Here is a 26,139-nt window from a genome sequence, read left to right on the forward strand (position 1 = left end):
CTGGCAAAAATGGCTAAAAAGTGCTCAACAAGTGCTCAAAATCTCAAAATAGTGCTCAAAAAGTGCTAAAAGTTGTGAACAGTTACCTCTAAGCTTTTCGTAAATATGTCGATTTTTGCCCTCTTCTGCAGGCATTCTTTGATGGACTGCTGTTCTGATTTGTTTCTCTCAATATCAGCCAGACCCTTCTCATGTTTCTTTGATTTCGTGTGTCTTTCAATAGAACTTTTCTTATAACTGAGAACTTCGCTGCAGGCATTACATCTAAGCTTTTTTTTACCACGGGAAAGTGTTGGTTTGGGTACTCTTTGAGACGATCCCGTGTACTCACATTGGTGGTTTTGACGCTTCCTCTTTGCTTGTTCTTACATACATATACATACATACGTTAGTTGACCACTCCCCATGGGGGCTTTTCAGGATCAATTCCCACCCATCCCACCCCGGGGAGGACATCCACGACACATTAATCTCGTGCGTGAAAAATTAAGGTCTCCTACCCCTAACCCTTCCCTTTGTTGATCGGAACTTTTCGCTTTCGTGCTGTCGAAGCACTTTCTGGAGCACTAAGGGATGCTCCAGCATTTACTGTTATTGTAATTGTATCACTCACTTCTTCGTCTTCAGTGCTATTGTTTTCCGACTGATTTAGTGTTTTCCCTTGTGCTCTTAAAAAACTAAAGCGGTTACGAATTGTAAATGAATTCAGCACTACTAGTGTAAAGCCTAGACATCAGATGATTTTGAAATTTGAGATGACACACACATGATACATCAGCCAATCAGAAACTTCTGTTTTCACACTCAGTTGGGATAAGTCCACGTGTCTATCCATGACAACTGTCTTTTATTCTTGACCACTACATCATTAGTTATTCAAATTTATGACCTGGAACACGATTCTCGTTGCGAGCGACACACAGTTTTTGCTTTAAAATGTTTTAGAAGACATATGTTGCTCGAAATTTGCTCGAAATGTGAAATATTGCTCAAATGTTGCCCAAAGTGCGAAAAAGTGCTTGTTTCGTTAATACAATGAATTATTAACTTGATTTCCTGATTGACTTTGATTGACACTAAGTTTCGCAATTAAGCCACGTGAATAAGTATGCTCTCAGTTAAGATGTTTAGATTCGAAGTGACCTTCATGTTTTGCTGACCTGTCGCGCTGACCCGTATTCTGTTATACCCTGATCTGTTATATCTGTTGCTGACCTGTATACCGTGAAACAATCCTACTAGACATCGCCACAGAAGTAAGTTATCAGTGCTGCAATTCTAGCTAATAGTTTGACTCGTGTGTTTATGTATCGATAGATCCTGTTCAGTTTCTCAAATGTATTTAATTTCTTTTCTCTAGATCGAATAATAATATACTGGAATAAATTATACGATTTGCGTAAGCTAGTTGGATTGTCTGTTTGGTTTCTCGTACCAGTGCTTAAGGGTGCTCAAAATGCAAAATAGTGCCCCAAACTAAAGAAAGTGCTCAAAGGGTGCTCAGCGCAATCGGGAAAGGCCTACTTGTGGGCGTGTAAATTTTGTGCAAGAAACTACAGCAACGATTGGTTCCTGACGGGGCCTCTAAATTTTCGCAAACTGTCGTTTAATCAGTCGTTGTAATAACTTACTCGGCTTTCGAAGGCTGTGAGTGAACGCAACGCAAAACGCCTACAAGTTATGTATCGTGTTCATCTCATTGAGTTCAATATCAATCAGAATTAATGACAAAGAATGAATGCAGACTTTAGATCAAAACACTGCAATGTTCAATTATTTGAACATTGCAGCTCTCTCTTTGATTCCAGAAGTGAAATACTGTCCAGTAGCTTTTTCTCGCCCCTCGAGGATATTACATCAACTACCCGCTCCTTAAAATTCGATGGCACGGCAAACGACGGCCAGCCTTACGCCTGCGGTTAGCTCAATTGGTTAGAGCGCTGGATTGTGTTCTGCGGGAGGTCGAGGGTTCGAGCCCCGGCCGGACCAATACTCATGGTCTTAAAATAACTGAGGAGAATTTGCTACCTTTCTATAATATCAAGAAATGGATAGATATTCTAGTCTTCTTGGATAAGGAGGAATAAGCCGTAGGCCCCGTCTCCTGCAGGGTTAGGGGTAGGAGACGTTAATTTCCCACGCACGAGATTACTGCGTGGTGGATGTCCTCCCCGCCTGGGTGGGATGAGTGGGTCTACTGGGCCCGCAGTAATTGGTGCGAGCTGTTGCGGGGTCCCTGCCTGTAGGCGAATCTAATAAATCTAAATCTAACAAAATATCATCAACTTCTTGTAGGCAAAAGAATGGTCAGGCACCACAATGCACCTCTACATTACGAGTGCTATAGTTAAATTGTTGCAGCTTGCGGAGCGTTTCGAATTAAGCGGTTGTATTTTCAACTTATGGTTGCCACATACAAGCCAGATAGTATAAATGCTAATGAGACCCACATCGATAATTTGATTCTCTCATCGGAAATGCTTGGTGGAAACTACTCGATTTTTCGAAAAGACCGAAATCTTAATGGTGGTGGTGTACTAATAGCTGTTTCCAACAAACTGATAGCGACCCACGAAAGTAATCTGGACTCAAACTGCGAGGCGGTTTGGATGAAAGCACATGTCATAGGAAGTAAACCACTCTTTATAGGATCCATTTATGGGGCGCTAAATTGCGCTGTTGAACTCTTGGAATGCCTGAACCAAACTTTGTCCAGACTTACAACGAAATCTCTCCCAAATATAGTACTAACCAGTGATTTTAATCTGTCACATATCCTCTGGACGAAGGATGGATATTCGCTAAAATGTAGCCCCGCCTATGGTATAGCAGTAAACGCCAAGCTGCTTGATACTATAAACGACCACTCTATGTTCCAGTACAATCTACACGCAGAGGAAACCTTCTTCATTTAGTACTCACAACGAACCCGAACCTGGTAAAGAATGTCCAGATAGTTGATGGCATGAGCGATCACGATGCAGTGATTGTAGATGTAACTCTGAAACCGTCAATTATTAGAAAACAATCGAGGAAAGCCATTTTAACCATGTAAGTGAACAAACTCCAACTAACTTCTACTTTCAACACACTACTGGGAAAACTTCAAAACTAGTTTCGTCTACGACCTCGTCAGTTGATAACAAACAAAAAACTAAAAATTTGAAAAATGTTGAAAAAACGCGCACGTCGCGTAGTAACGCACGAAATGTAGCCGCTCGGAACCAGGTCTCTAGAACTGCCACATTGCCATAACTGCCCTAGGGACGTTGACATAATTCCATTCGCTTTTGGAATTGATAACGTGCCCTCTTCAACCTTATTTTTCAGTGCAGATTCCGTTATCTGCCTCAACATTGCATCTTCACGAAAAACCCCCGTTACATTCATTACAAAACCTACTTCATTTCTATCATGCCTGTCACAACAATGTCTCCACAGAAGAGAGCTCTCCTCTCGCCGTTCTAAAGCATGGAAGTGTTCTCTACCACGAGTATACGCACTTCTGGACATCTCTCCTACATATTTCGATTTACAAGCACGGCAAACCAACTCATATGTAATACCCGTACTTCGGCATGATCCCTTTCCGTCAGTCCGGCAGAGAAGGCAGTCAGCATTGGTGCATCGCCTCTGTTTGAAAGGGTCTGATTTTTGGAGCATGGCTTTAAGGGTTGTTCCAGATTGCTCAACAACTTTGATCTTAAACTCTGGGGCTTTGATCTCTCTCATGTACCGGTGGATTAATCGAGGAAAGTTTTCCTGTTTAAAAAGGGCGACATAGATTCGGCTAGGAACGATTTGAAAATACGCCTAGACAATTATCTTACGAACAACCCCCAAAATAAATCAGTCGATGAAAACTACAACTCTCTAACTGAAACAATTTTTGAGGTGATGAAAGAGCACTTTTCTCAAAAGAAACTGGGATCACGATGGAATGTACCGTGGATGAATGGCTCAGTATTAAGCGTACAACAAGCTGCAAGGCACGCAAATCAAATAGCCAAGCTGACAGGAAGAAGTTTAAAGATCTGCGCAAAGCAGAAAAAAGTTGACTCTCGCATACAATAAGTACCAATCGGACCTCCTGAAAGACCGATGAGATGGACCTTGAAACTCGTAGACCTACGATGACCAAACGATTTTGGACCTTTATTAGATCAAAAAGCGGCGAGATAATGTTGGTGTCGCTCCTCTGGAGATCAACGGTGATGTCGTGTCTGACAGTCGAGAGAAGGCTGATTTGCTGAATAATCATTTCAAGTCTGTTTTCACCAAAGACGGACCTGCAAAACATGCCCTCGGAAATTGCCAGTCCATATGATGACATACCTCCGATCCACTTTAGTACGGCGGGAATAACGAAACTTCTTCAAAAGGTGGACTGTAAAAAAGCTAATGGACCGGATAGAATCCCTTGCTTCATATTGAAGCAGGCTTCAGTTGAACTCGCTCCCTTTCTACAGTTTCTGTCATGCAGTCACTTTACACAGGCTCAGTTCCTCAGCTCTGGCTCAAAGCGACCGTTGTACCCGTACACAAGAAAGGTAATAGAGGGCAAGTAGACAATTATCGACCGATCTCTCTTACGTCAGTTCCCTGTAAAATTATGGAACACATTATTTTCACGAAATGATGTCCCATCTTGATTCAAGTCAAGTATTGGTCAACTATCAACACGGCTTTCGGAAAAAATTGTTATGTGAAACTTAATTTGTAGAGTAGAAGAAGTTGCTCGTTCCCTTGATAAAGGTGAACAAACTGATTTAATAATCATGGATTTTTCGAAAGCTTTCGACTCGGTTCCACACCAGCGCCTCCATTGAAACTGCGCTACTATGGCATACGTGGTATTCTTAACATCTGGCTGACACAATGGCTTACGTGCCGAAGCCAGGCAGTTGTCGTTGATGGATACAATTCTCCGGAAGTGCCAGTTCTCTCAGGGGCCCCTCAGGGGACGGTTCTTGGCCACCTCTTGTTTCTCCTATATACTAACGACCTCGGAGAAAATTGTACCTTTAGGATGCGTCTTTTTGTTGATGATACTTTGATCTACGGCACTATTAAGTCTCATAATGATGCCACTAAACTGCAGTTAGATCTAACAGCACTTCAGGAATGGTCTCAGAAATGGCAAATGAAATTTAACCCCGACAAATGCCACGTCTTAACAATATCGAGGAAACAAAATCCTGTTGAGTCTTGTTGCGTCCTTATGGGGAAAGTTTTAGACTCCGTCACCCGCCACTCCTATCTAGGCGTAGAATTGTCCAGAAACCTCGATTGGGGCCTGCATGTAAATAACAAAGTCATGAAGGCCAACCAATCACTTGGTTTTCTCCGACGAAATCTAAGGAGGTGCCCCGAAGGCGTGAAAGAGGCGGCCTACAAAGCCCTTGTGAATTCTCCAGCTCGGTTTGGGACCCACACCTAAAGAAACATGTCAAACGGATTGAGGGGGGGCAAAGAAGGGCCGCGCGCCTCGTTAAAAACTGCTACACACGGGAACTAGGAACAGTCACAAATTTATTGAATGAATTAAACTGGATACCCTTGGAGGTACGAAGAACAATCTCGCGGCTAACTTTGTTCCACAAAGCAATTCATAGTGATGGCGGCCTGGCCCTTCCAAACTATCATATGAAACGTAGCAGGCATTTAAGAAACTCTCAGAACAAGTTCATTGAACTACAGCTACATACCGAGACTTATAGAAATAGCTTTTTTTGTAGAACTGTGAAGGACTGGAACGCATTACCGAACGATTTTGTTAATATTAAGTCCGCAGATCCTTTTAAAAAGGCCTTATTTGAGTATTTTATTTGATGTTAACTTTATAATTTTGTATATAACTGATGTTGTGTAAAAATTTTTTATCCGTTTTGCCTTTTAATGAAACTTGCTAATTTATTTAGATGTCTTGCGTGATGGCAAACCCTTTTCAGGACTAAAAATTTCTGAATAAAGGTTGAATACTTCGATATCCCTTTGTCCGATCCAAAAATTTAAAATGCCAGATGATTGGCAGGTTCCACTGTCCCAAAGGACCACGTTGTCATGGAGTTTGAGCGCTAACTGAGCTGAGAAGAATGACTTTTGCGGTAGAAAGCGGTTCATTTCTCTGCAGGGTTAAGTAAAGTTTCTCGTCGGAATGCATTTAAAATATCCAAGAAAGAGGGATTTCTATACTTGGGAAGAGTTACGGTAGGTTCAAAAGTAGTTTTTCGAAACTATTATTTTTTCCAGCCGTAGCATCCTGTCGATTTGCCGTTCTCGAATCTTCAATCTACACATTGGCCTCGTTCGATTGCGTAGTGATTGGGCACAACTAACATCAGCTCTCTTATTTTTGTTTTTGGAATCAAACAGCTGTCTGGCAAAGGCTTTGGGGGTAAGTTCTCTTCATCAGAATACGTACTGTATATTTCGCAACCCTCAATTAAGTACGTTCTGAAGACAACAAACTAGATGTTCTTTTCGGGTTTTCTTTGTTCTCCTTTGTTCATGAGGGGTTGTGAACGCTAATTCCAGTGTTTAAGTAATTTTCTTTGCATTTCGGCTCCCATCACCTCTTTTTATATTTAGTGCCTGATCGTAAGAAGTGTTTTTAGATTTCTGTGAGCTTAGGATTGGGACGCAATCTGCTCGCCATTTTGAAAACACTGGATGGACCGAAGTAATTACTCGAATTGAGTGAAATGCCAATTTTAGTTCTTATTTTTAATATTATATTTCTCCTTCACATGTAGTTTCGAAAGGATCTTTTCCATAAAAATGTTTCCCATGAATCTGAAAAGGATAAATCCAATGGCCTCAGCACAAAGGTAAGCAAAGTGAGAAGAGGAGAAAATCTTAGAGTGTTGATGTTTTTTTTTGGGGGGGGGGGGTGGTCCAGCGTTCATGCAGTTCTCGCCTTAGTGAGATAATAATTTTGAAGTCAGCAACACACAAACCAAAATTTTGTCAGCAAGATCAGAAGAATTTACACTGCATGCCTCACTCATAATTGCACATTTAAATGAGATGTCACTTTTGTTTTGTTGCTGTGTGAGCCACGGAAGTTCCTTGAATGTGACCCAGTGTAACCTCCCTTGGACAAATCGTAGCTATGTACTAGTACATTGTGAACTCTTAGTAGTTCCACAGATTTAAGTTATTTTCAATTTTATAAATGCCATCTTTTCTTGGGCAAGGTCTTGCATGTGCTCTCTCAGTGCCTGTTGCTAAGAGTTTAAAGGGATATTGGTGAACTGCAAACTTGACATATGGTTCAGAAGAAAGAGGGTGTGGAGCAGAGTGTAGGGGCCTTAAGCAACCACAATGGTGACGGCAACAAGGATGTGGAAAAACAAGAGATCTAATTGGCAGAACAATAGCCTAGCATGTGCATTTTGAAACTTTGTACATTTCTTAGCCGTCCTATGCAAAACAATAACGTGAAATCACCAAAATTTGCCGTCTGCGAACTGAAACCGCGACGGCAAATTATTTTAATTTCTATTTGGAACTCAACGCTGATTTTATACGTCATGCTGAAGTTGAGCTGTGGCATCGTATGAGACAGTAAGCTCATGCAGCCATTTTAAAAATTCTAACTAAGAGTAGAAATTCATTTTTTAATTGAGGTCTTCCTTGGCGTTGCCGTCCTGACTGCTTAAGGTCCCTAGTGTGTGTGTGTGGGGGGTAACTTGTAACATGCTGGCATTCTTCTCAGTGTGGGTAACAAATATACTCATAGTTCCTTTGTATTTCACAAGCCAAAAAATCAACACGACCGCTACTCTCCAACTTCTCAGAGTCGCAATTAACTCAAATTTGAATTTCAATAATCATATAAATACTATCTGTAACAAAGCCAGTCAAAGGATTGGTGTGCTTATGAGACTCTGCAACTTGATTCCAACAAATGCAAAATTACAACTTTTTAAGGTAGCCATTCTACCATATCTAAGCTACTGCCATCTCACACGGCATTTTTGTAAATCTAGTGATAGTCGCAGTTTGGAGAGAGTTCAAGAAAGAGGCCTAAGGGCTGTATTCAAAGATAAACACTCCACCTATGAACGTTTGCTGCAGAAAGCTAATTTACTTTCGTTAGTAAACAGACGCTTACAGGATATATGCATTTTAATGTACAAAGTTAAACACGACCTTAGCCCCTTGAATATTTGTAATATATTTCAGAAACACAACGCTTCCTTTAATTTAAGACAGGCTGACTTTTCTATTCCTAGATACAACACAATAACTTACAGCAAACATTCACTACGCTATTTAGGACCTAAATTATGGAGTAAACTGACAACTTATGACAGATCAGCCACAACATTCGCTAGTTTCAAAAACCGCATATGTAAGCATGACCTCAGCTCCCTATTAGATGATGGCTGCAGGGGCTGTGCTCTATGTACTTCTCAATTTATTTCATATTTTTTCATACATGATATGACTTAATTTTATTCTTAAGTAGGTAATATTCTTTGTAAGTAATTTTTATCCATTTTATTTGTGTCCCCACATTAGTATGGGATATCTCCCAAACTAGAAGGTTCTTTGACATGTTAATAAAGTGTCTATGTATCTATCTATCTACTCATGAGCTGTGTGTCTGAGTCATTCTCAAACAAAGACTGTTCTTCCTTAAATCAAACTAGAATCTGGCTAATGTGCATTCCACTTTATTCTTGAATAATCTTTACTCAGTCCATTTCAAACATGCTGGATATCAAGTGTCTCCATGGTGACATTCATCGTACATACAATATGCATGATGCACTATACAATTCAAGAGTTATAGAGAAAGCTGTGGAAATGCTCTCTAAAAGATATTTAAGGTAAACTGACATGATCCTGATCCTCTTGAGATTAAATGAATAATTATGTAAATGATCTTTGTAAAGGCTTCTAAAAGAAGATGGATATTCAAGACACAAGTTGCTCAAGTTCTGCAAGATGAAAGAGACAAAATGGAATGTTAATGAACATCTAGTTCCTTTTAATTTCTTTTAGCAATATGTAAGGTGTGTCCCATATTAATTTTTTTTTTGGAAAATTTAAATGATCACAGGATTTTGGTGAGAAAAATATTTTGGAGGCCAGGGTTTTAGCAAAAACTGTGGCCCCCCAAAACAATTTTTTAATAATTGTTAACAATTTTTTTAATATAAACTAGTCAGCACATCCCTCTCCCTTGGAATTTTTAATATTAACTCTTACCAACTGGCAAGGTGGAGAGGGTTACTTTATGAATCCATGCAATAGTGAGTGTCAAATTTGACATAAGATTGGAAAATAATTAATTATACAGCTTTTTGTCCCAGTTTTCAGGAGTTAAGAGAAGTGCGTGTAGCTTTTCAGTTGTATGAACATGAAGACATGCTGGGATTAGTTACCGATGAGCACACTTTACTCAGAACTTTGAAGGTAATGTTTATTTTTATCTATTTCTATCCAGTAAGTAGAGTTGTAATAGTGAGCGAAGGCAAGACAAGACAAGACAAGGTTTATTTGAACTGTAAAATTACTTTGGTTACAAATTAAAATACATACAGTTGCTGGTCACCCAAAATAACTAAAGAGTTAAACTAGTTGGGTGACCACCAGATATTAATTGAAAATAAATAGAAGGTCAGAAAAGAGGTATTTTACAGTTTAAATTCTTATTAAGGAAATAGATTACAGAACAAATAATTCTTAAACATGTATACAATTAAAAAGTAAATGAAATAAATAACTAAATAACAGAAACACCAAAACATAACAATTAGTAATAAAACTTAATACAAATTAATGAAATGCATAGATAATTCTCTTTTGAATGAATAGGGCATTAGAATCTTAAATCCCTCATCAGTTTCATTCCATAATATAGGTCCGTTGTGAATCGAATATTAAATTTACCATAGTTTGTTCGAATTTTTAGAACATAAAAAGTAGTCCTAGTTGCTAAGCGAGTGTTAACATTACGCTTATCTGAAGTTTTAATAAAAAATGAGTCAAAAATCTTTGCTAATTTGCCAATAAAGAATTGGTGCATGAAGTAAATAGTTTGAAGTTTATATGATCCTGAAGTTTTAGAAGTTTAAGTTGAAGAAACAAAGGACTTGGTATGAGTATCAAAATCAGAGAAGGTAATTAGATGAATCACTTTCTTTTGTATTCTTTGGAGTGGTTTAATATTATGATCATAGGTATTACCCCAGACTATACAACAGTATGGCACTATTAACCCCTATTATTTAGTTCTTATTAACCAAGCGGGAGGTCTGCATGGGAGAATCTTGACTGAGGTCGCCAGTACAGACCAAACACAGTGAGGTCTGTACCAGTGACCGAGGTCAAGATTCTCCCATACAGACCAATCTCGCTCGGTTAATAAAGTGTTTATTATATGGCTGTGTCTTATATGCCAATTTTTTTATATTCTTTGTACCTTTTTTTCCTAGACTGGTCTAGATGCTGGTCTAGATGGGAAAATCTAGACCACTTTCAATATTGATTTCAGCCAATCAAATTCATGAATTCGGTAGTTCCCAGTCCTTGTGAGACACAGCCATATAATAAACAACACCATTAACATTAACCCTTCACACCCTAGCATCAGTATGCATATTCTCCATACTGTTCTCCATACATTTCCTAATGTGCTGAAGGAGAATTTATTGAGCAATCAAGAGTTTCTTTAGTTAATGATCATTTCCTTTATTCTCCTGATCTTAATGGTTGATTTAGGGTTGATATTGTAAGGAGAAATTAGATGTAAGTTGCTCTTAGGGGATTAAGGTTTGAATGCTCTTGATGATAACAACATACTGAAGTTTCAATCTTTTTCCTTAAATAATAGTCAGACGAGTGCAATGTATTTTTGATTTTAAGAACTGTAATCCCCTGACAATGTCTATTTGGGTCAAAATTCCTCGGTGTAAAAACTTGACGAGGTTTTCTTTGTTTCATGAGGTATTGTTTTGCTGTACACTATTGTTTATATTAATGTTTTGTTGTCTTTGTTTTATGTCACTCATGAGCTACACAGGTTTTTACACCGAGGATGAGCTGTCTATTCTTTAGTCAGTACTTTTTAACCTCTTAAAGTGCCACTACAATGAAAATGTTTGTCTCTGGTTTTGACATTTTTTAGCGCCAATCAAGTTAATATGGTTAGAATTGTACTATGCGATAGTTTTTAGGTCGATGGAAGTAAAATATGCCTTGATATAGCTGGCCGAAATTCACGAAAAACCCGTCTGCCATTACTCAGCTTGCAACCGAGAGCCAGCGACTGAACTGAAAAGCGGTTTTATGCATGAGTTGGCCTGTGACGTCATATGCGCACTTTTGCATCATGCTTTGTGTGTTGTGAGAGATTCCACAGTGGAAATTCTAGGTGTTTTATAAGATATTGTATTCTTCCTCGAATTCTTCTTCCAAATGGCATACAAATTTAGCCATGTTTTTTAGGTCGAGCTGCGCATATGACGTCACTTCTGAAAGGCTCCAACTAGTGCCACCTCTTTTTGCCACACTCCGCCATTTTTGAATTGAGTAATGGCAGGCGACCAAAAACAAAAAACAAGGTTGAAATAATCATACTTCCCTTGAGAATTTTGCGATTAAACTTGGCATGGCAAGTGTTTCTTACTTCTAGTTTCCAGAAGTGAAAAGAAAAGGCAATGCAAAATTTTGATCATAGTGCATGGCACTTTAACACCCATGAGTGTCCAAGACAGAGCTTCTTCAAACAAATTATATCAATACAATATCAAGCAGACAAGTGATGAGAATATAGTTACAAACTTATCAATTACAGAATTACCAAGTGATCCAAATCAAAATTTTTAGAACTAGAATCAGAAGTAATCTGTGGCAAACAGAAAGGAGAATTAGATCTTGGGAGTGTTCTTACGCTCAGCAGAGAAAGTTTAATCTTGTGTTTGATTTACTGGAAGTCCTCCTCTCTTGAATAGTGAATATATATTATATATTATTATATATTATTTATATTTATTAATCTATTATTTCTTTTATTTATTAGTGAATCTCATTGTTTTCAGATCTGTGGAAGAGCTGTTTCACCTGTAAAACTGAAGCAACATGTGAGTGAAGCTCATGATCAGTTAACTTGTAAAAGAAAACAGTGTTTATTTATTATTTCAAAATTATGACTGAATTCATCAGACATGTATTTCTCATCAAATTGAAATTCACGAACAATCTCAAATTATAATTTTTTAGTATAATTTCAGAGCTGAGCAAAGAGTTTCCAGCATTCTGATTGGTCAAGTGGTTCCTTATATTTTACAATTATTCGCAGAAGGCGAGGTGAATATCGTCGAATAATTTCTAAAATCATAACATTTTAGTAACATTTATGAATATTTTACTTTAACATTTTGTATAAACCGCGTGGAGTGGTTTATATATAGCATCATATAAGGAGCTGGTCAACCAATCAGATTGCTGGAAACTTTGCTCAGCTCTGAAATTATACTAAGACGCTATATAAACCGCTCCACACGGTTTATATAAAATGTTAATAAATGTTACTAAAATGTTATGATTTTAGAAATTTCTCTGTTGTTCAGCTCTGAAATTATACTAAAACAATTATTCACCTCAGGTTCGGTGAATATTGTTGAATAATCCCCTCGACTTCGTCTCAGAGATTATTCAACGATATTCACCACACCTTCGGCGAATAATTGTTAAATAGAAAATAATATGTGATGATACCATAAGCAGTAATTTAGATCCAAAGAAAAGTTGATTCGTAGCCAATCTCACTCTGAAGCTTCTGTATGCATTGCATGCCTAACTTTTAAAATGTTCTTTTTTTTTTTTTTTGCAGATCAAACACATGAAAAGACAAGTTGCTGATCGCATTATGCTCTATGAATTCTTAGATCTCTTGCTCTTGTGAGTTTAAGGATTTATAAATAACTCAAGATGCTGTTTTCCTGAGCTCACTCCCAAGTTGAATTTTTCTTTCAGATCTCAATTGATTTCTTATTTTAATTAATAAAAAATTCTTAACTAAATCCAGTTCAAACTAATTTAATTTGTATAATTATTTTCGGTTAGAGTCAGTCTTATTTGTTTGTATTACTTTGTAGTGTACTGTGTAAGAGATTTGCGACAATTATTGTCAATAACTAAACTCTTAGGGTGAACATCAGAATGATTGTGTTTCAGGTGTGAACGGGACACTGAGGTACAGCTTCAGCCTCTTCCACCAGTTACTGGTGTTGATAAGAATAACTTGTACAAGGTACAGACCATACATTTTGCTTCAGAAATATCACTTTTTGTGATTCTATGAACTGTTACAACTATTAGTAGCCCATCCTTTTTTTCAAAGAGAGTCCTGGTCAGCTCATCCCTTCATATGTTAAAAAGTTTTCATTCGCATGCAAGTTTAACTCATTTTCAGAAGAATTAATAGTTTAGCATCAGGCCTTGCTTTAAAAAAGAGGCCAATGGTAATTTGGAAAGGGCCTATTGCCTTCTCAAAAATCATGTAAGGTAAAATTGATGTAGAATTTGTCTATTTTGGTTGTTCATTTGATGTTGTTCTCTGTTTCAGCTGTGTGATTTTCAAGCTGTCCTTTGCACAGAAGATGAGAAGAGGATTCGCCATCTAGACACTTTGTATGAGGTAACATTGTATTTCAACAATTATTCACCAAAGTGGAGGTAAACAGTGATGGATGTTTGTAGAGCTGTGAAGCGGCCACAGATAAGATTGCCTCAATGCCCACCTGCTCTCACATGTATTTAATTTTATACTATTTACTGTCATAATATTTTTATGCCTTATGCACAATGAAGCAAACAATTTTTGCTTACTCATTTAGAAAATATCAAAAGTATTTTAAGAAGAGTTTGCATATTTTCTCTCTTCTAGCAAGGGTCTTTTAGATCCAGTATGAGTCACAACAAGGATGGTCCTTCATGGAGACTTCTGTACCAGGATTATTTTGTGGATAGTAACCCAAGAATAGAACTGGTAGCGATAGGCTTAATGGCAGCTTTTTACATTACATGTCCTAAGCCTTTTGCATTACTTGTTTGGCTTGAATGTTCATGCCCCCCCCCCCCAGTTAGCTCAATTGGTTAGAGTGCTGGATTGTGCGTAGTTACTAAAAGTTGGAATCACCTGAAACCACCTGAAACCACCTGAAACCATCTGAAACCCCCATGGAAACCATCTGAAATTACCTGAAACCACCCAAGAAGCCATCTAAACCCACGTGAATTAAACATTATCGCAAATCGGTATCTTAATTTTCAGCATGACGCAAAGCTTCTGTATTGCCAATTTACTCTACTTTACGTCTATTTTTATCTGTTATCTCACTGTCACTGACAATGAAATTAGTTTCAGTTTCGCGACGCATTCCAAGATCTCGTTTGATAACAAAGGGAAGAGAGATAAATCTTGTAATTACACACTGTGTACACGTTTTTCGAGCTGCGCGGTCTGCGGTCTGCATTCTGCGTTTTTGAGGTCTGTGCTAACGAGACACCTGAGTTGCTTTGTACGATTGTACCAAAAATGATTTCATATAGTAGAAGTACTTTAACGTTAAAACAGATATTCCGAGATCTCGTCTGATAACATCAATGACAAAAGAGAGATAGATAAATCAGGTAATTACACACTGTATACACAAAGGAAAACTGATTGCGCACACGTCGACTGACTCAAAAGGCACACAGATAACCTATGCAAGACTGGTACGGCTCAACAGTGGAGGGTCGTAACTGCAATATGTTCAATAAGAATTCAACTCCAATGTTTACATAGCAGTTTCGCTTACGCATTCCGTGATCTCGTTTGATAACAAAGGGAAGAGAGATAAATCTGGTAATTACACACTGTGTAGACCTTTTTGGAGGCGTGGCTATTCGAGGTGTGCGGTTTGCGGTGTACGGTTTGCGGTCTGCGGTCTGCGGTCTGCGTTCATGTCTGCGTGCTTTCATGTAATTTTCAGGTAATTTCAGATGGTTTCAGGTGGTTTCATTGGTGGTTTCAGATGGTTTCAGATGGTTTCAGGTGGTTTCAGGTGGTTTCAGGTGGTTTCAGGTGGTTTCAGGTGATTCCAACTTTTAGTAACTACCCTGGATTGTGTTGTGCAGGAGGTCGAGGGTTCAAGCCCCAGCCGGACCAATACTCATGGTCTTAAAATAAGTGAGGAGAATTTGCTACCTTTCTATATCATCAAGAAATGGATAGATATTCTAGTCTTCTCAGATAAGGACGAATAAACCATAGGCCCCATCTCCTGCAGGGTTAGGGGTGGGAGACGTTAATTTCCCATGCATGAGATTACTGTGTGGTGGATGTCCTCCCTTGGGTGGGATGGGTGGTGTTGGCCCTGAAAAGCCCCTATGGGGAGTGGTCAATTAACCTTTGTATGCATGTATGTATGTATGTATGTAAAGAGAGACATCTATCAAACCCTTGCCATATAAGATCCAAAGTGGAAGTAACTTGGCTCTTATGAAGATGCACCCTGATATCATCACATCAAACGGAGAATGAAACATTAGTCAGAGCTTTTGTGAATCATTCCTGATAACACAGTCCCTACACTTCTTCAAACTTCTTTCAGGTCAGTAGGCAACAGCAGAGATCCATGGAGCTTTGTGATCATTTGGATCACTCAAATAAAAAGGTGCATCAACAAAGATAAATATTATTGTTTAGTTATTATTACCAGGCCTTAACTTTGGGTGCACAATAATACATGAAGCATTATAGGTTATGTATTGCGTGCAGAGAGATGTCAACACATCCTGTCTTGTTGTCTACCTGCTCAATTTGTTTTTCTTGGTTTAAAATTTTCCACACCAGTTTAATCAGTAAATTCCTTTGTCTTGTAATATTTTTAAAATATAAAACAGAGGGAAACAAATAAAAGTGGTTTGATAATTGTGCATGTGGAGTTTATACACACATAATCTTTAAACTCTCTGTTTATTTATGCCAGGTGATGCATGCCAGATGTGGTTATACTGGGACATCCCGAAGAACTGCTTTTGTTGACCTCAATGATGTCAGTAGAAAATTAAAGCCACTGGAAAGACCTCCTCTGAAATTTGTAAGTTATTTGAGAAAATTTGTCCAAATTAAAGCAATTGCTATAATTGCATCCATTTTTTCATGACCTGTGTTAGGCAGGTTACCATTCCTTGTCACAGATGTACATGCACCTCTAGTGCTATGTTAATGACATTCTTTTTGGTGAAATCCTAGAATTTTTTAAACACTGAAGGTCTTGTTTGAAATTGGATGCTATATAGGCCTGTCTGCCTAGGAATTTGGAGAATTTTATCTTTCACATGAAAAAGTAGAAAGTATTAAAAAAAAAAAAAAATACAAAACATATAGAGTGAATACCTATGGGACTTTTCACAATAAGGTTAATTATTAAAACACATAAGCTCTCTTGTTTAAAAATCAGACACTATGTATACCTGTTTGCTCAGGAGAATTTTATCTTGCATATGAAAAAGTAGAAAGTATATAAAAAATACAAGACATACTGAGTGAATACCTCTGGGACTTTTCAAAATAAGTTTATTATCAATCTCTTTTAATTATTAGGAACTGCAACAGCACAAGGAAGAAGTTGAAGGTAAGAAATATAATTTACAAATTCTGTCACAAAGAATTAATTTACAAATTGGCTTGATGATTATTAGTTTTATAAATCCTTTTTCACGACAGATTTGGGCTATAGCCAATTTCATTCCCAAGCCTCACTATTCTTTCTTATTTTAAACACGACACTGTTGATTTGTTTTTTTATCACAATACCGCTGACAATATAATTAAACTAAAATTTAAGGGCATGACACGTTGCGTGACATGTTGACTTGAGCAGTGTTGTCTGTATGGGTTAATCAGATTACAGCATGGCTGCCAATTGTGGTAAAAATTTAATGTTTCCCTACTGCTGTTCACCCTGATGTTTGTGTATTTGTAGATGAAAAAGTTACAAAAGACAAGGAACAGTATCAGAAAATTGACCTAACAAGATTGAGTGCTTCATCAGTAGGATCTTTCAAGTTTTATAGAGAATTTGATGGCACCACTTCAGCAAAGTTATCAAGAACTTCAAAACTTGGACATCAGGGAATCCTAGTCACTCCAAGGGTAATGAAATATTTGATTGTACAAAGGCTGCTAGTGCTAATTTATAAAGGCTGATAGTTTCTAAAGAAACTGTTTGGGGCTGCGGCGGTGGGGGTAACGAAATAATTTGAATATATCAACAAAGTTGAAATGGTAAATTGGCCACCGTTAGGGTTATAAAAGCTGACGTTTCGAGCGTTAGCCCTTCGTCGGAGCCCTTCGCTCCGACGAAGGGCTAACGCTCGAAACGTCAGCTTTTATAACCCTAACGGTGGCCAATTTACCATTTCAACTTTGTTGATATATTCATGTTCAAATTATCGTGCTAATTTTAATAGTTGTACATCTTTAACCTGGTTTCTTTGTTTACGGACTTTGTAAATGCATTTTGGTGGGTTTATATTTGCAGGGGCGACCAAAAAGAATTGTTTCCATGTAGTATTGATCCATTTCAAGCAGAAAGGTTACAAGCAGACAAGAATAATCTCAACTAGGGGATTTTTTCCAACTAATCCATTTAATTCCCAGAGTGATCACCCCATAACTTCTCCCTATAATATCGATATCCTGCAAGATGGTAATGAGAATACTTAAACTTATCAGGCAGAAGTTGCTATTTTGATCCAACACCAAATTCTCATAATTAAGTTACATAGAAATTTGTAGCAGCTAGGGGGGAGATTAGCAATCAGATCTTGTGAGTTTAAGGGAGAACACCGAATACTCAGTGCCAAAATGATAGGACATGTATGACAGGCAGTGTGGATAATTGATATTTTGATCTTGGAAGTGAGGAGGTTAATGTAGAGCAAAACTGAACGGCAAGATTTCCTTATAACCCCATACATTAATTAACTATTGGTTCATGCTTTAGCGTGCACTATCGAGTTATGGAGCACGCGGGAAGTTTGGAGAGCACGAAAGAAGAGTAAGAGTTGCCCGAGGCGATAGCCGAGGGCAACTCTAGCTTCTTGAGTGCTCTCCAAACTTCCCACGTGCTCCATAACTCGATAGTGCACAGCTGAAAGCATGAACCAATTGTTTTAGAACATAGCCGGTGGAATTGTGCATCAAATGCGACGCGAAAAACGGACAACAATATCAGTTGAAGCGAATCGTGACGGCGCTGATGCCGAGTCTCCTTTTCCTTTGTTTTTCTCTTTTTCTGCCTCATTTAAGAACTCTAGCCCATGGGAAAAGGTCGAAACATTGTCTTCGTTTTCGGACCAGCAGGCCGAGTTTCTGTTTGTATCCATTATAGTCGCGAAATGTATTATTTTTCCCCGCACTAGCAATGGCCGCTCGCGCGAAAAAAAAATTTCTGGCGAAGTCGGATTTGCTGACGCTAGCAGCGTGCACTATCGAGATTTTGAGCACGCTTACGTCTATTGAATTTGATTGCGCGACTCTGCTAGCTATGTTCTAATTATGCATAGAGTGTTGCAAAGCAACCTTTATATTTAGTCTTTATGAAATGGAATGCCTAATTAATGTATGGGGTTATATGGAAATCATTCCAACTGAAGGAAACATAATACAAACTGTAGAAGTATTGTCGGATGTACAAAAATTAGAAAACTATTAGCCCACGAGCAATCCCTCATTGTTAGCGTTGCAGGACGCGAGTCGCTCCGCCTGCGGGAAGATTTGAGACAAGTCAGGGGAGAGGTTTGCTGGGGGTCTGGCACTACTAGTGAGGTTAGACTCCTTCCGGTCTCCTCTCGCCAGCTCGGGTCACGGGAGAAAAAAAGGAAACGTTCGATGCGGAGCGCTGATAATGAGGGGGTGCGCAAAAAATATGAATCAAAGATTTGCACCAAACAGAGGGTCCTAAGTTGAAATTGTAAATTGGCCACCGTAAAGATTTAAAAAGCTGACGTTTCGAGCGTTAGCCCTTCGTCATCACTCTGACGATTACCCCCTCAATTCAAATTAAGGTTTATGAATTTGTTTTTCTATATAGGACCTCTACAATTCACATGTGATGTCACAGAACTTACAGTGGGACATGGAAACACAGGTTTGTCACTCACTTTGCTTCGCTTTTATTTATACATGTATTTATTTCTAGTCGAAAAAAGGTCTGAGGTTATTAAAAGTGGAGTTATTTTAAGTTGTAGGTTACACATGAATCCATGTTTTCTTGCAGTCCCAGAGGTTGAAACAAAAAAGTGATAAACACATGAAGGAGAAGTACTCCAGTTATTACAAAAAGCTGAAAGTTTTTCAAGATCCTGTTGAAAATCCGCAAAGTGAAGGTAACCGAGGTAGTGTTGTTGATGATCGCCCTGAGAAATAGGTCTGAGATTGTATTGGTTTTGTAATTTGTAAGCATTCCCGCAGGCTCTCGGAAATATTTGCGGAAATATTTGATTGCATAACGTTAACCCTACACTATTAAATTACTATTAGATATCGTATTTGATATAAGCGCTATCGAAGCAGTGTTCTCATGAAATATGATCTGGTGACGCTGCAGCACAGATATCAGTTTGGTGTCTGATTTTGAAGTTTGGCGCACAAGGAACAGCCAGTCATAAGTCAGTCATCAGCATCAGTGTTATCTATGATCTGTGTACATGAGAATATAATTTTCCTTTTTGAATAAGAGTCTAAAGATAAAAATCGGTATGCTGTTTGCTAAGAAAGTTACAGATAATGTTAATAAACTAACTGGCATATGTAAGCGCAAAACACTATCGTTTATTTATGTTACTCTAAATGATATCCATGCTGTTTTTGAAGAAAATCTGTTTGATTTCAGGTTCCAGGCAATCCAAGGTAAAGGTATCTATGCCATTTTATTCTTTTACAGTGGAAAAAGGGTTGACGAAGTGTAAATGACTGTGTGCGTTAAGTGGTGCGTTTTCTCAACTCTCTTTCTGAAAATCTAATAGCTGAATTTTTCTTGAATTCATCTCCTTCAAGATTTGTGAGAGGCAGACGGTTAAAATTGATAGGGTGGTAACAGCGATTCAAAACTGCGCGCTGAAGTAGAGACAAGACTTTCTGCGCGCTAGCCTGTGTTAGTCAAGCGCGAGAGGCGTGAGAGACGCGAGAAGCGCGAGAGGCGTGAGAGACGCGAGAAGCGCGAGAGGCGTGAGACGTGAGGTGATCGTTTTAAGATTTGTAAAACCTTCTAGTTTTACTAGTAGTTAATTAATTAATATCGTTATATAAGTTGTTCATTATTTAAATTTAGTTGGTAGATTATTCTGATAATTAATTTGATCAATACGTTTTATTACTTTTAATTGTAGAAAGGCCATTATGAAAACTACCGGGTGACCATTAATCAATGTGTTTTACCCTCGTTAAATAAAGGTGTCTTCTTCTTCATCGTAAGTCGTGCGAGGGCTTTTTTCTCCGAGCCTGCCGTGGTATTTATTAAGGAGGAAGGGGGCATGTGAAGTTTAACCAGCTACTCCACTGTTCTAAATGCCTGTTAGTAATTTTCTCTCGTGCCCTCTCTCTCTGTGTTCATTACCCCAGAGCCAATCGTTTTCACTGTTCTAAATGCGTGTTAATAATTTTCTCTCGTGCCATCTCTCTCTGTGTTCATTACCCCAGAGCCAATCGTTTTCACTGTTCTAAATGCGTGTTAATAATTTTCTCTCGTGCCCTCTCTCTCTGTGTTCATTACCCCAGAGCCAATCGTTTTCACTGTTCTAAATGCGTGTTAATAATTTTCTCTCGTGCCATCTCTCTCTGTGTTCATTACCCCAGAGCCAATCGTTTTCACTTATCTTTTCTCCAACCACGTGACCGAAAGAAACGAGGGCTTAGGTGGCTGAACACAGTTTTTGATACCTGTGTTTCTTTCACCATTTTCTCGAACTCCCTTGATCTCTCGGTCGCCAAAACTGGCAGCAAGCTAGTTAACAACACAAACTTTGTTTTTTGATAGTTGAGCTGACGTATGTGCCGTTGCCATGGCGACATGAATAAATATGAACATGCCTTCAAAATTGGTTTTGTGTATTTTTAGAAAATCTAGTCATTAGATTTTCTTTATAATTTGCATGCAACGAGCTTGTAAGGATACTCACAAGTTAACACCATTTTGCTAACAATTTAACAGAGAGATCTTTAAGTATCCCTTGTTGAAGGTTCACTTGATTATCTGGAATTTCCTTTGTTAAAAATAAATTTTTTTCAATACTCCAGTTACTTATTTCCTAAAGTATTTTCGTGTGTGGTTCTCTAGAAATAGGGATATTTCCGAGAAAGCAATTTTTTACTTACTACGCATGCGCTGTATATAACTAAGTTCTTTCGGTAACGACGAAAAAGCTGAGAATTTCTGGGTTCTTTGTACCGTTAACTTTAGGTAAATAAAATGATCGCCCTATTGACAGCATGTTTGGTTTTTGCAATCCTTGTGCGCGCGCAGAATAGCCCATTTCCGAATTACCCCTGGCCTCATTTCAAAACGAGTCCTGGTGCCCATCCTTTCATATGATAAGTTTTTATTCACATGCAAATTAAACTAATTTTCACAAGAATAGTTGAGCACCAGGCCTCGTTTTGAAAATGAGGCCAAGGGTAATTCGGAAATGGGCCAGTCAGCTTTTTCGTCGTTACCGAAAGAACCCAGTTAAATGCAGCGCATGCGTAGTAAGTAAAAAAATTGCGATTGGATCGAAAATTACTCTTCCGGAAATATGCCTATTTCTCGAGAACCACTCATTTGAATTTCACGAAATTTGGCACAAAAATACTTCACGAAATAAGTAACTAGATTATTGAAAAAAAAATTTAATAAAGGTGAAATGTTCAGCAAGCAACCGTGGACGATAATCGTACCTACTTTTGTACGATGGATCAGCAGTGATCTAATCGGCCCAAAGTAACGAATATAAAATATAGAGGCAAGACCGATACAACGTAGATAACTTTAACGGAGCACTATATTTCGGCTGGCCAAACCAGCCTTCTTCGGGTGCAGTGCAGTTCACTTATCTACGTTAATAAGGGAAATTCTAGATAATCGAGTGAACCTTCAACAAGGAATGATTAAAGATCTCTCTGTTAAATTGTTAGCAAAATGTTGTTAACTTGTGAGTATCGTTACAAGCTCGTTGCATGCAAATTATAAAGAAAATCTAATGACTAGATTTTCTACAAATAAAGAAAACCGATTTTAAAGGCCTGTTTATAGCGGGGCTCCCACGCGCGCGAAGCGCGCGTGGAGCAGAGCCCCATACCTATGGAATATGGTCAACCTCTTTTCGTTTGGTTGTCACATGACTGACCGAGCGTACGTACGTACTGCCTTCAGATTGCACGGGTAGGGTAGGGGAGACTATCAAAACGAAGGGAGGGGTGACTCAGGCGAGTCTTGGCAAATGCACGTCTTTTATGATATCATTAATATTACGAACTTGGGAGCTCCGCTTTTAGGCTTTGCTAAATCTATATATTATTTAGTCATGTCGCCATGGCAACGGCACCTACGTCAGCTTAACTATCGAAAAAACAAAGTATGTGTTGTTAACTTGCTTTCTGCCAGTTTTGGCGACCGAGAGATCAAGGGTTTTAGAGAAGATGGTGAAAAAAACACAGGTATCAAAAACTGTGTTCAGCCACCTAAAGGTGGCTCGTACCGGTTTTCATCTTTTTAATGGTTTGTAACTTTGAAAGAATACAACAGAGAGACTGACCAAGACCAGTTGAACACTTTTATGGGGTTCAATTGCATAATCGTTGGTTATCCAAAAATAAGAGTCATTTCGTCACTAGCAGTTTCCATGGCAACGCTTTCATAGGCTTATTCAAGCGCATTTTTTGGCTTGTGGCATAAATAATTCGAAAAATAACGCGGTGACCCCCTGATTTTTTTCAGTGATTGCTTTTGCCAGTTGAAAAGGAAAATGCACAAAGATTTTTAAAAAATTCTACGGAGCGGAATTTCAGAAAATCTACAAAAAGGGCAATTTTCACACATCGCAAATTTCCTTCCGTAGAATTTTCTAGTTTTTTTTTCTGATTATTCCTATCGACGTTATTATCATATTGGAACAATAAAAAGAAGGGGTCACCGGACTTGTTTTCATGCAATGGCTTTCGTGAGTTTAGCAATTTCTACGCGCGTTCTCGCGCATTTAAAAATCTGGATTCTATAAGATCGACATTTGCTCATGATCTGTTTTAGCTACTGCTGACAAATGCGTGTGCTCGCGCGAGCACCTACGATCTGATGTTTACAGACGTTTACTGCTAAGAAAATCATTAAACAGCCGTCAAAGACAGCCTCTCGAGCTCATCTTAAAAATCCTACACATGACTTCTGGCTATATCATATTATTTTCCTTGAACTTTCAAAGTCTTCTTCCACTTTAGGTAGATTATCCTTCACTTGAATTCTTCTTTTATCGCCGTCGCAAGATTTCATATCGGTTGAATATTTCTTTTAAATGTGAAGTGAAGCAACCTTTACTTCTCCGAAAATCGTCTTCGTTATTTTATTTTCTATCTCCTGCATTCACAGTGGCCGCTCAACACATCAATTACAAGCTATTAGGTAAACTTCTCACATAAGTAGAAAAAAATCCTCGCGCCGCCATCTTTGTTTTAAATTTTCGTCTTTTAATCTCGCGCTTCTTTCGCACGTTTCTCTCGCGCGTGATACAAGAGTGATCTGTTCTCCGCGCGAGGAAACTGGTACGAGCCACCTTAAGAGAGAGAATGATCCCTCTCGCTTTCGGGGCAGGGAATAGAGAGAGCCTGGAAGCGAAGTTGAATGACAGTATTCTAATCAATGTTTGAATTCTTCATCTATCAGGAGATGCCAGAAACCAGTACAACTGCGGTCAAACCAGCAGATTCCGACCCAGTAGAACTTGTCATCACACCACGAAAACAAGTTCCGAAATTAGATTCAATATACGACACATTAATGGAGAGATTGCAGAAAACAGACACCCTGTTAGATTTTGGCGAGGTCCGAGTTCAGGAGTTTGGTTCATCAATGCCATCTAACGTCAGTGGTGGTCACTCACTGACAACCCAAAAGTTGCGTGTAGAACAAGTGACTCCTCAGAGGTTTGGAGTGACAGGGAAGGTTCGACTTCAAAGACTGGGTTCCCTAAGGTCAACTCAACCGAAGGAGACTGGTGATTCAGAGAAACAAGACGAAGTTGAACAATTGCTGGAGAAACTTCAAGAAGCGAAATTTGTAGCGAGTGGTAAAAAGGGTTTTTTAAATCCAAAAGCCTTCGTTTTCGCCAAGTGATGATATCGTTTTTGACTGGACAGAACCACGTACAGGTTACGAATTACGAAGGTGGGGTTGCGGGGCTTTGGAGGCCGCGAGTTTGCCGGATCAAACCGGGCTTATTGTCGGTCAGAACAATTTTCAAGGTTCCTGTCAGTATTACATTTGTGCGCTCTTTGATTGGTCAAAAAGACTCGCGTTCCCATTTTTTAACCAGTCAGTCATTCTTGTTTTCCCGCGCTCCAATCAGTTGCCGTCTTCTGTTTCTGATTGGCCGGTGTAAATACTTTTCTTTCGGTCAGTTTTACGTCACACTCGAATTCGCACCATCTTGAAACAGAAACATTTGGAGGTACAGAATCTTACTTTACGGTACAAGAATTTTAACCCTCATTATGAGAATGACCCAATTTGATAAATACTGCTAAAGATTCAGAGAAAAGAACGTCTCTTCATTTTCTCTTGTATAGATCTATCACCTTGAGAAAATGTATATATAAAAATATATAAAAATTTATCAGAAACACCAGGAAACACAACTGAGTTTCTAAGTAAAATGTGTATATTTTTTCAGAAAATTACTGTTTTCGCAAACTGTCAAATTGTATTTTAAATTGTATCACAACTCATAAAAATATCAATTCACTTAAATTTTTGATGCGCAAGATATAAAGACAAATTGTACTAGTTTGACTAATCATAATCCACCTTTTTTGGCTTATCTCTAACTATGATGCTGATGCAACTGAGCTACTCGAGTTTTTAGGGTGGAAAAATCCTGCACGCCAGCAGGAAATCCATAAAGCCACCATGATGTTTAGATGTCTGCACGGGCTAGCTCCAAGGTATCTATATTCAAAGTTTACGTGGCGTGACTCTGCTTATGACCTCAGTGACCTCAGGGACTCTGAAAATAAGCTTAATGTTCCACTACCGCGCACTAATTATTACAGAAAAAGCTTTAGCTACAATGGCGCCACATTATGGAACAGTTTACCACACGATATAAGGAACACAGAGTCTCTGGGGTTATTTAAACGTAAGATCAATGACATTCTTCAAGTCTAACGCACGGCATTCACGGAAAACAGCTTTAGTGTTATAGTATGTAGTTTTAATTTTAAATATCTTAGCGTATGTAATATGTATTTTTATAGGCTGATGAATTGATCGTGTCTAAATAAAGATTACAATACAATACAGTACCCATTGCAGAAGCAGGTGCAATAGCATAATACTCTTGGGAAATCATTTCCAAAGTCTAGAAGCTATTTTGAATTAGCGTCGTACGCGCGTGAGGGTTGCGCTGATAAACTGCGTCAATTATCCTTTCAACATGTTCAAAGCCGTGGTAAGACCCCTTTAAAGTTTCTCACCATACTAATAGTCTGACGGGTAGAGTCACTAACGAGTCAACTCGCCGAAAAGTCTACTTGCCTCAAAAAGCAACTTGAAATAGAAAAGTCTACTGAATAAATACCCTTTGCTACTTTACCGCTGTCCTCAGAATCAAACGAACCGTCTCACTATCCTAATCGACTAAACGCCACAGCGTATTCAAGAGCGGCTTTTCTTGAGGGTGGCATTCGTTGTAAATTCATATTTCTGAAATCACTGACATCACAGTCTTGCATATCAAGTAAACTATAAACATGTTTAAATGTGCGGTAATGTTGGTTTTGTGGTTTTTTTTTTTTTTTGGTCTTTTTTTGTTGTTGTTCAAAACTTCCAAGGGCCGTTCCTTGATAGGTTAACGATGGTTCAGACCATTGAATGTAGT

General features: G+C 38.5%; 1 protein-coding gene and 1 long non-coding RNA gene across 3 annotated transcripts; one reads left to right on the forward strand and one right to left on the reverse strand.

The window, feature by feature from the left end:
* The first annotated feature begins 6,062 nt into the window (after positions 1 to 6,062).
* Positions 6,063 to 25,561, forward strand: LOC111322836 (uncharacterized). 2 transcript variants are annotated; one of them, XM_022926031.2, is made up of 18 exons: positions 6,063 to 6,210; positions 6,376 to 6,397; positions 6,756 to 6,830; positions 8,710 to 8,840; positions 9,327 to 9,429; positions 12,057 to 12,098; positions 12,851 to 12,918; positions 13,195 to 13,270; positions 13,586 to 13,657; positions 13,907 to 14,008; positions 15,618 to 15,680; positions 15,996 to 16,106; positions 16,613 to 16,643; positions 16,995 to 17,164; positions 19,107 to 19,163; positions 19,293 to 19,401; positions 19,908 to 19,930; positions 23,928 to 25,561. In XM_022926031.2, exons 1-18 carry the CDS (start codon positions 6,158 to 6,160, stop codon positions 24,375 to 24,377), a joined length of 1,758 nt encoding a protein of 585 aa, XP_022781766.2. In that variant the 5' UTR covers positions 6,063 to 6,157; the 3' UTR covers positions 24,378 to 25,561. The 2 variants fall into 2 exon arrangements, with proteins under 2 accessions (XP_022781766.2, XP_022781767.2); XM_022926032.2 differs by having other exon boundaries at positions 19,908 to 19,924.
* Positions 8,684 to 14,980, reverse strand: LOC148721908 (uncharacterized). Its single transcript, XR_015992480.1, has 2 exons — positions 14,891 to 14,980; positions 8,684 to 8,951 (listed from the first exon to the last, which is right to left on the reverse strand). It is a non-coding gene; the product is annotated as an uncharacterized LOC148721908 (long non-coding RNA).
* Positions 25,562 to 26,139: the final 578 nt, after the last annotated feature.

This window comes from Stylophora pistillata, chromosome 10 (genome assembly GCF_964205215.1).
Source record: "Stylophora pistillata chromosome 10, jaStyPist1.2, whole genome shotgun sequence".
NCBI lineage: Eukaryota > Metazoa > Cnidaria > Anthozoa > Scleractinia > Pocilloporidae > Stylophora > Stylophora pistillata.

What these genes read in the sequence shown, in the direction of transcription:
- LOC111322836 (XM_022926031.2), top strand. Translation starts at nt 6,158, where the DNA reads ATGCATTTAAAATATCCAAGAAAGAGGGATTTCTATACTTGGGAAGAG. An exon ending in GTAACCCAAGAATAGAACTG is followed by an intron (nt 14,009 to 15,617) that starts GTAGCGATAGGC and finishes AACTTCTTTCAG; the next exon opens with GTCAGTAGGCAACAGCAGAG. An exon ending in CCAGGCAATCCAAGGTAAAG is followed by an intron (nt 19,931 to 23,927) that starts GTATCTATGCCA and finishes TTCATCTATCAG; the next exon opens with GAGATGCCAGAAACCAGTAC.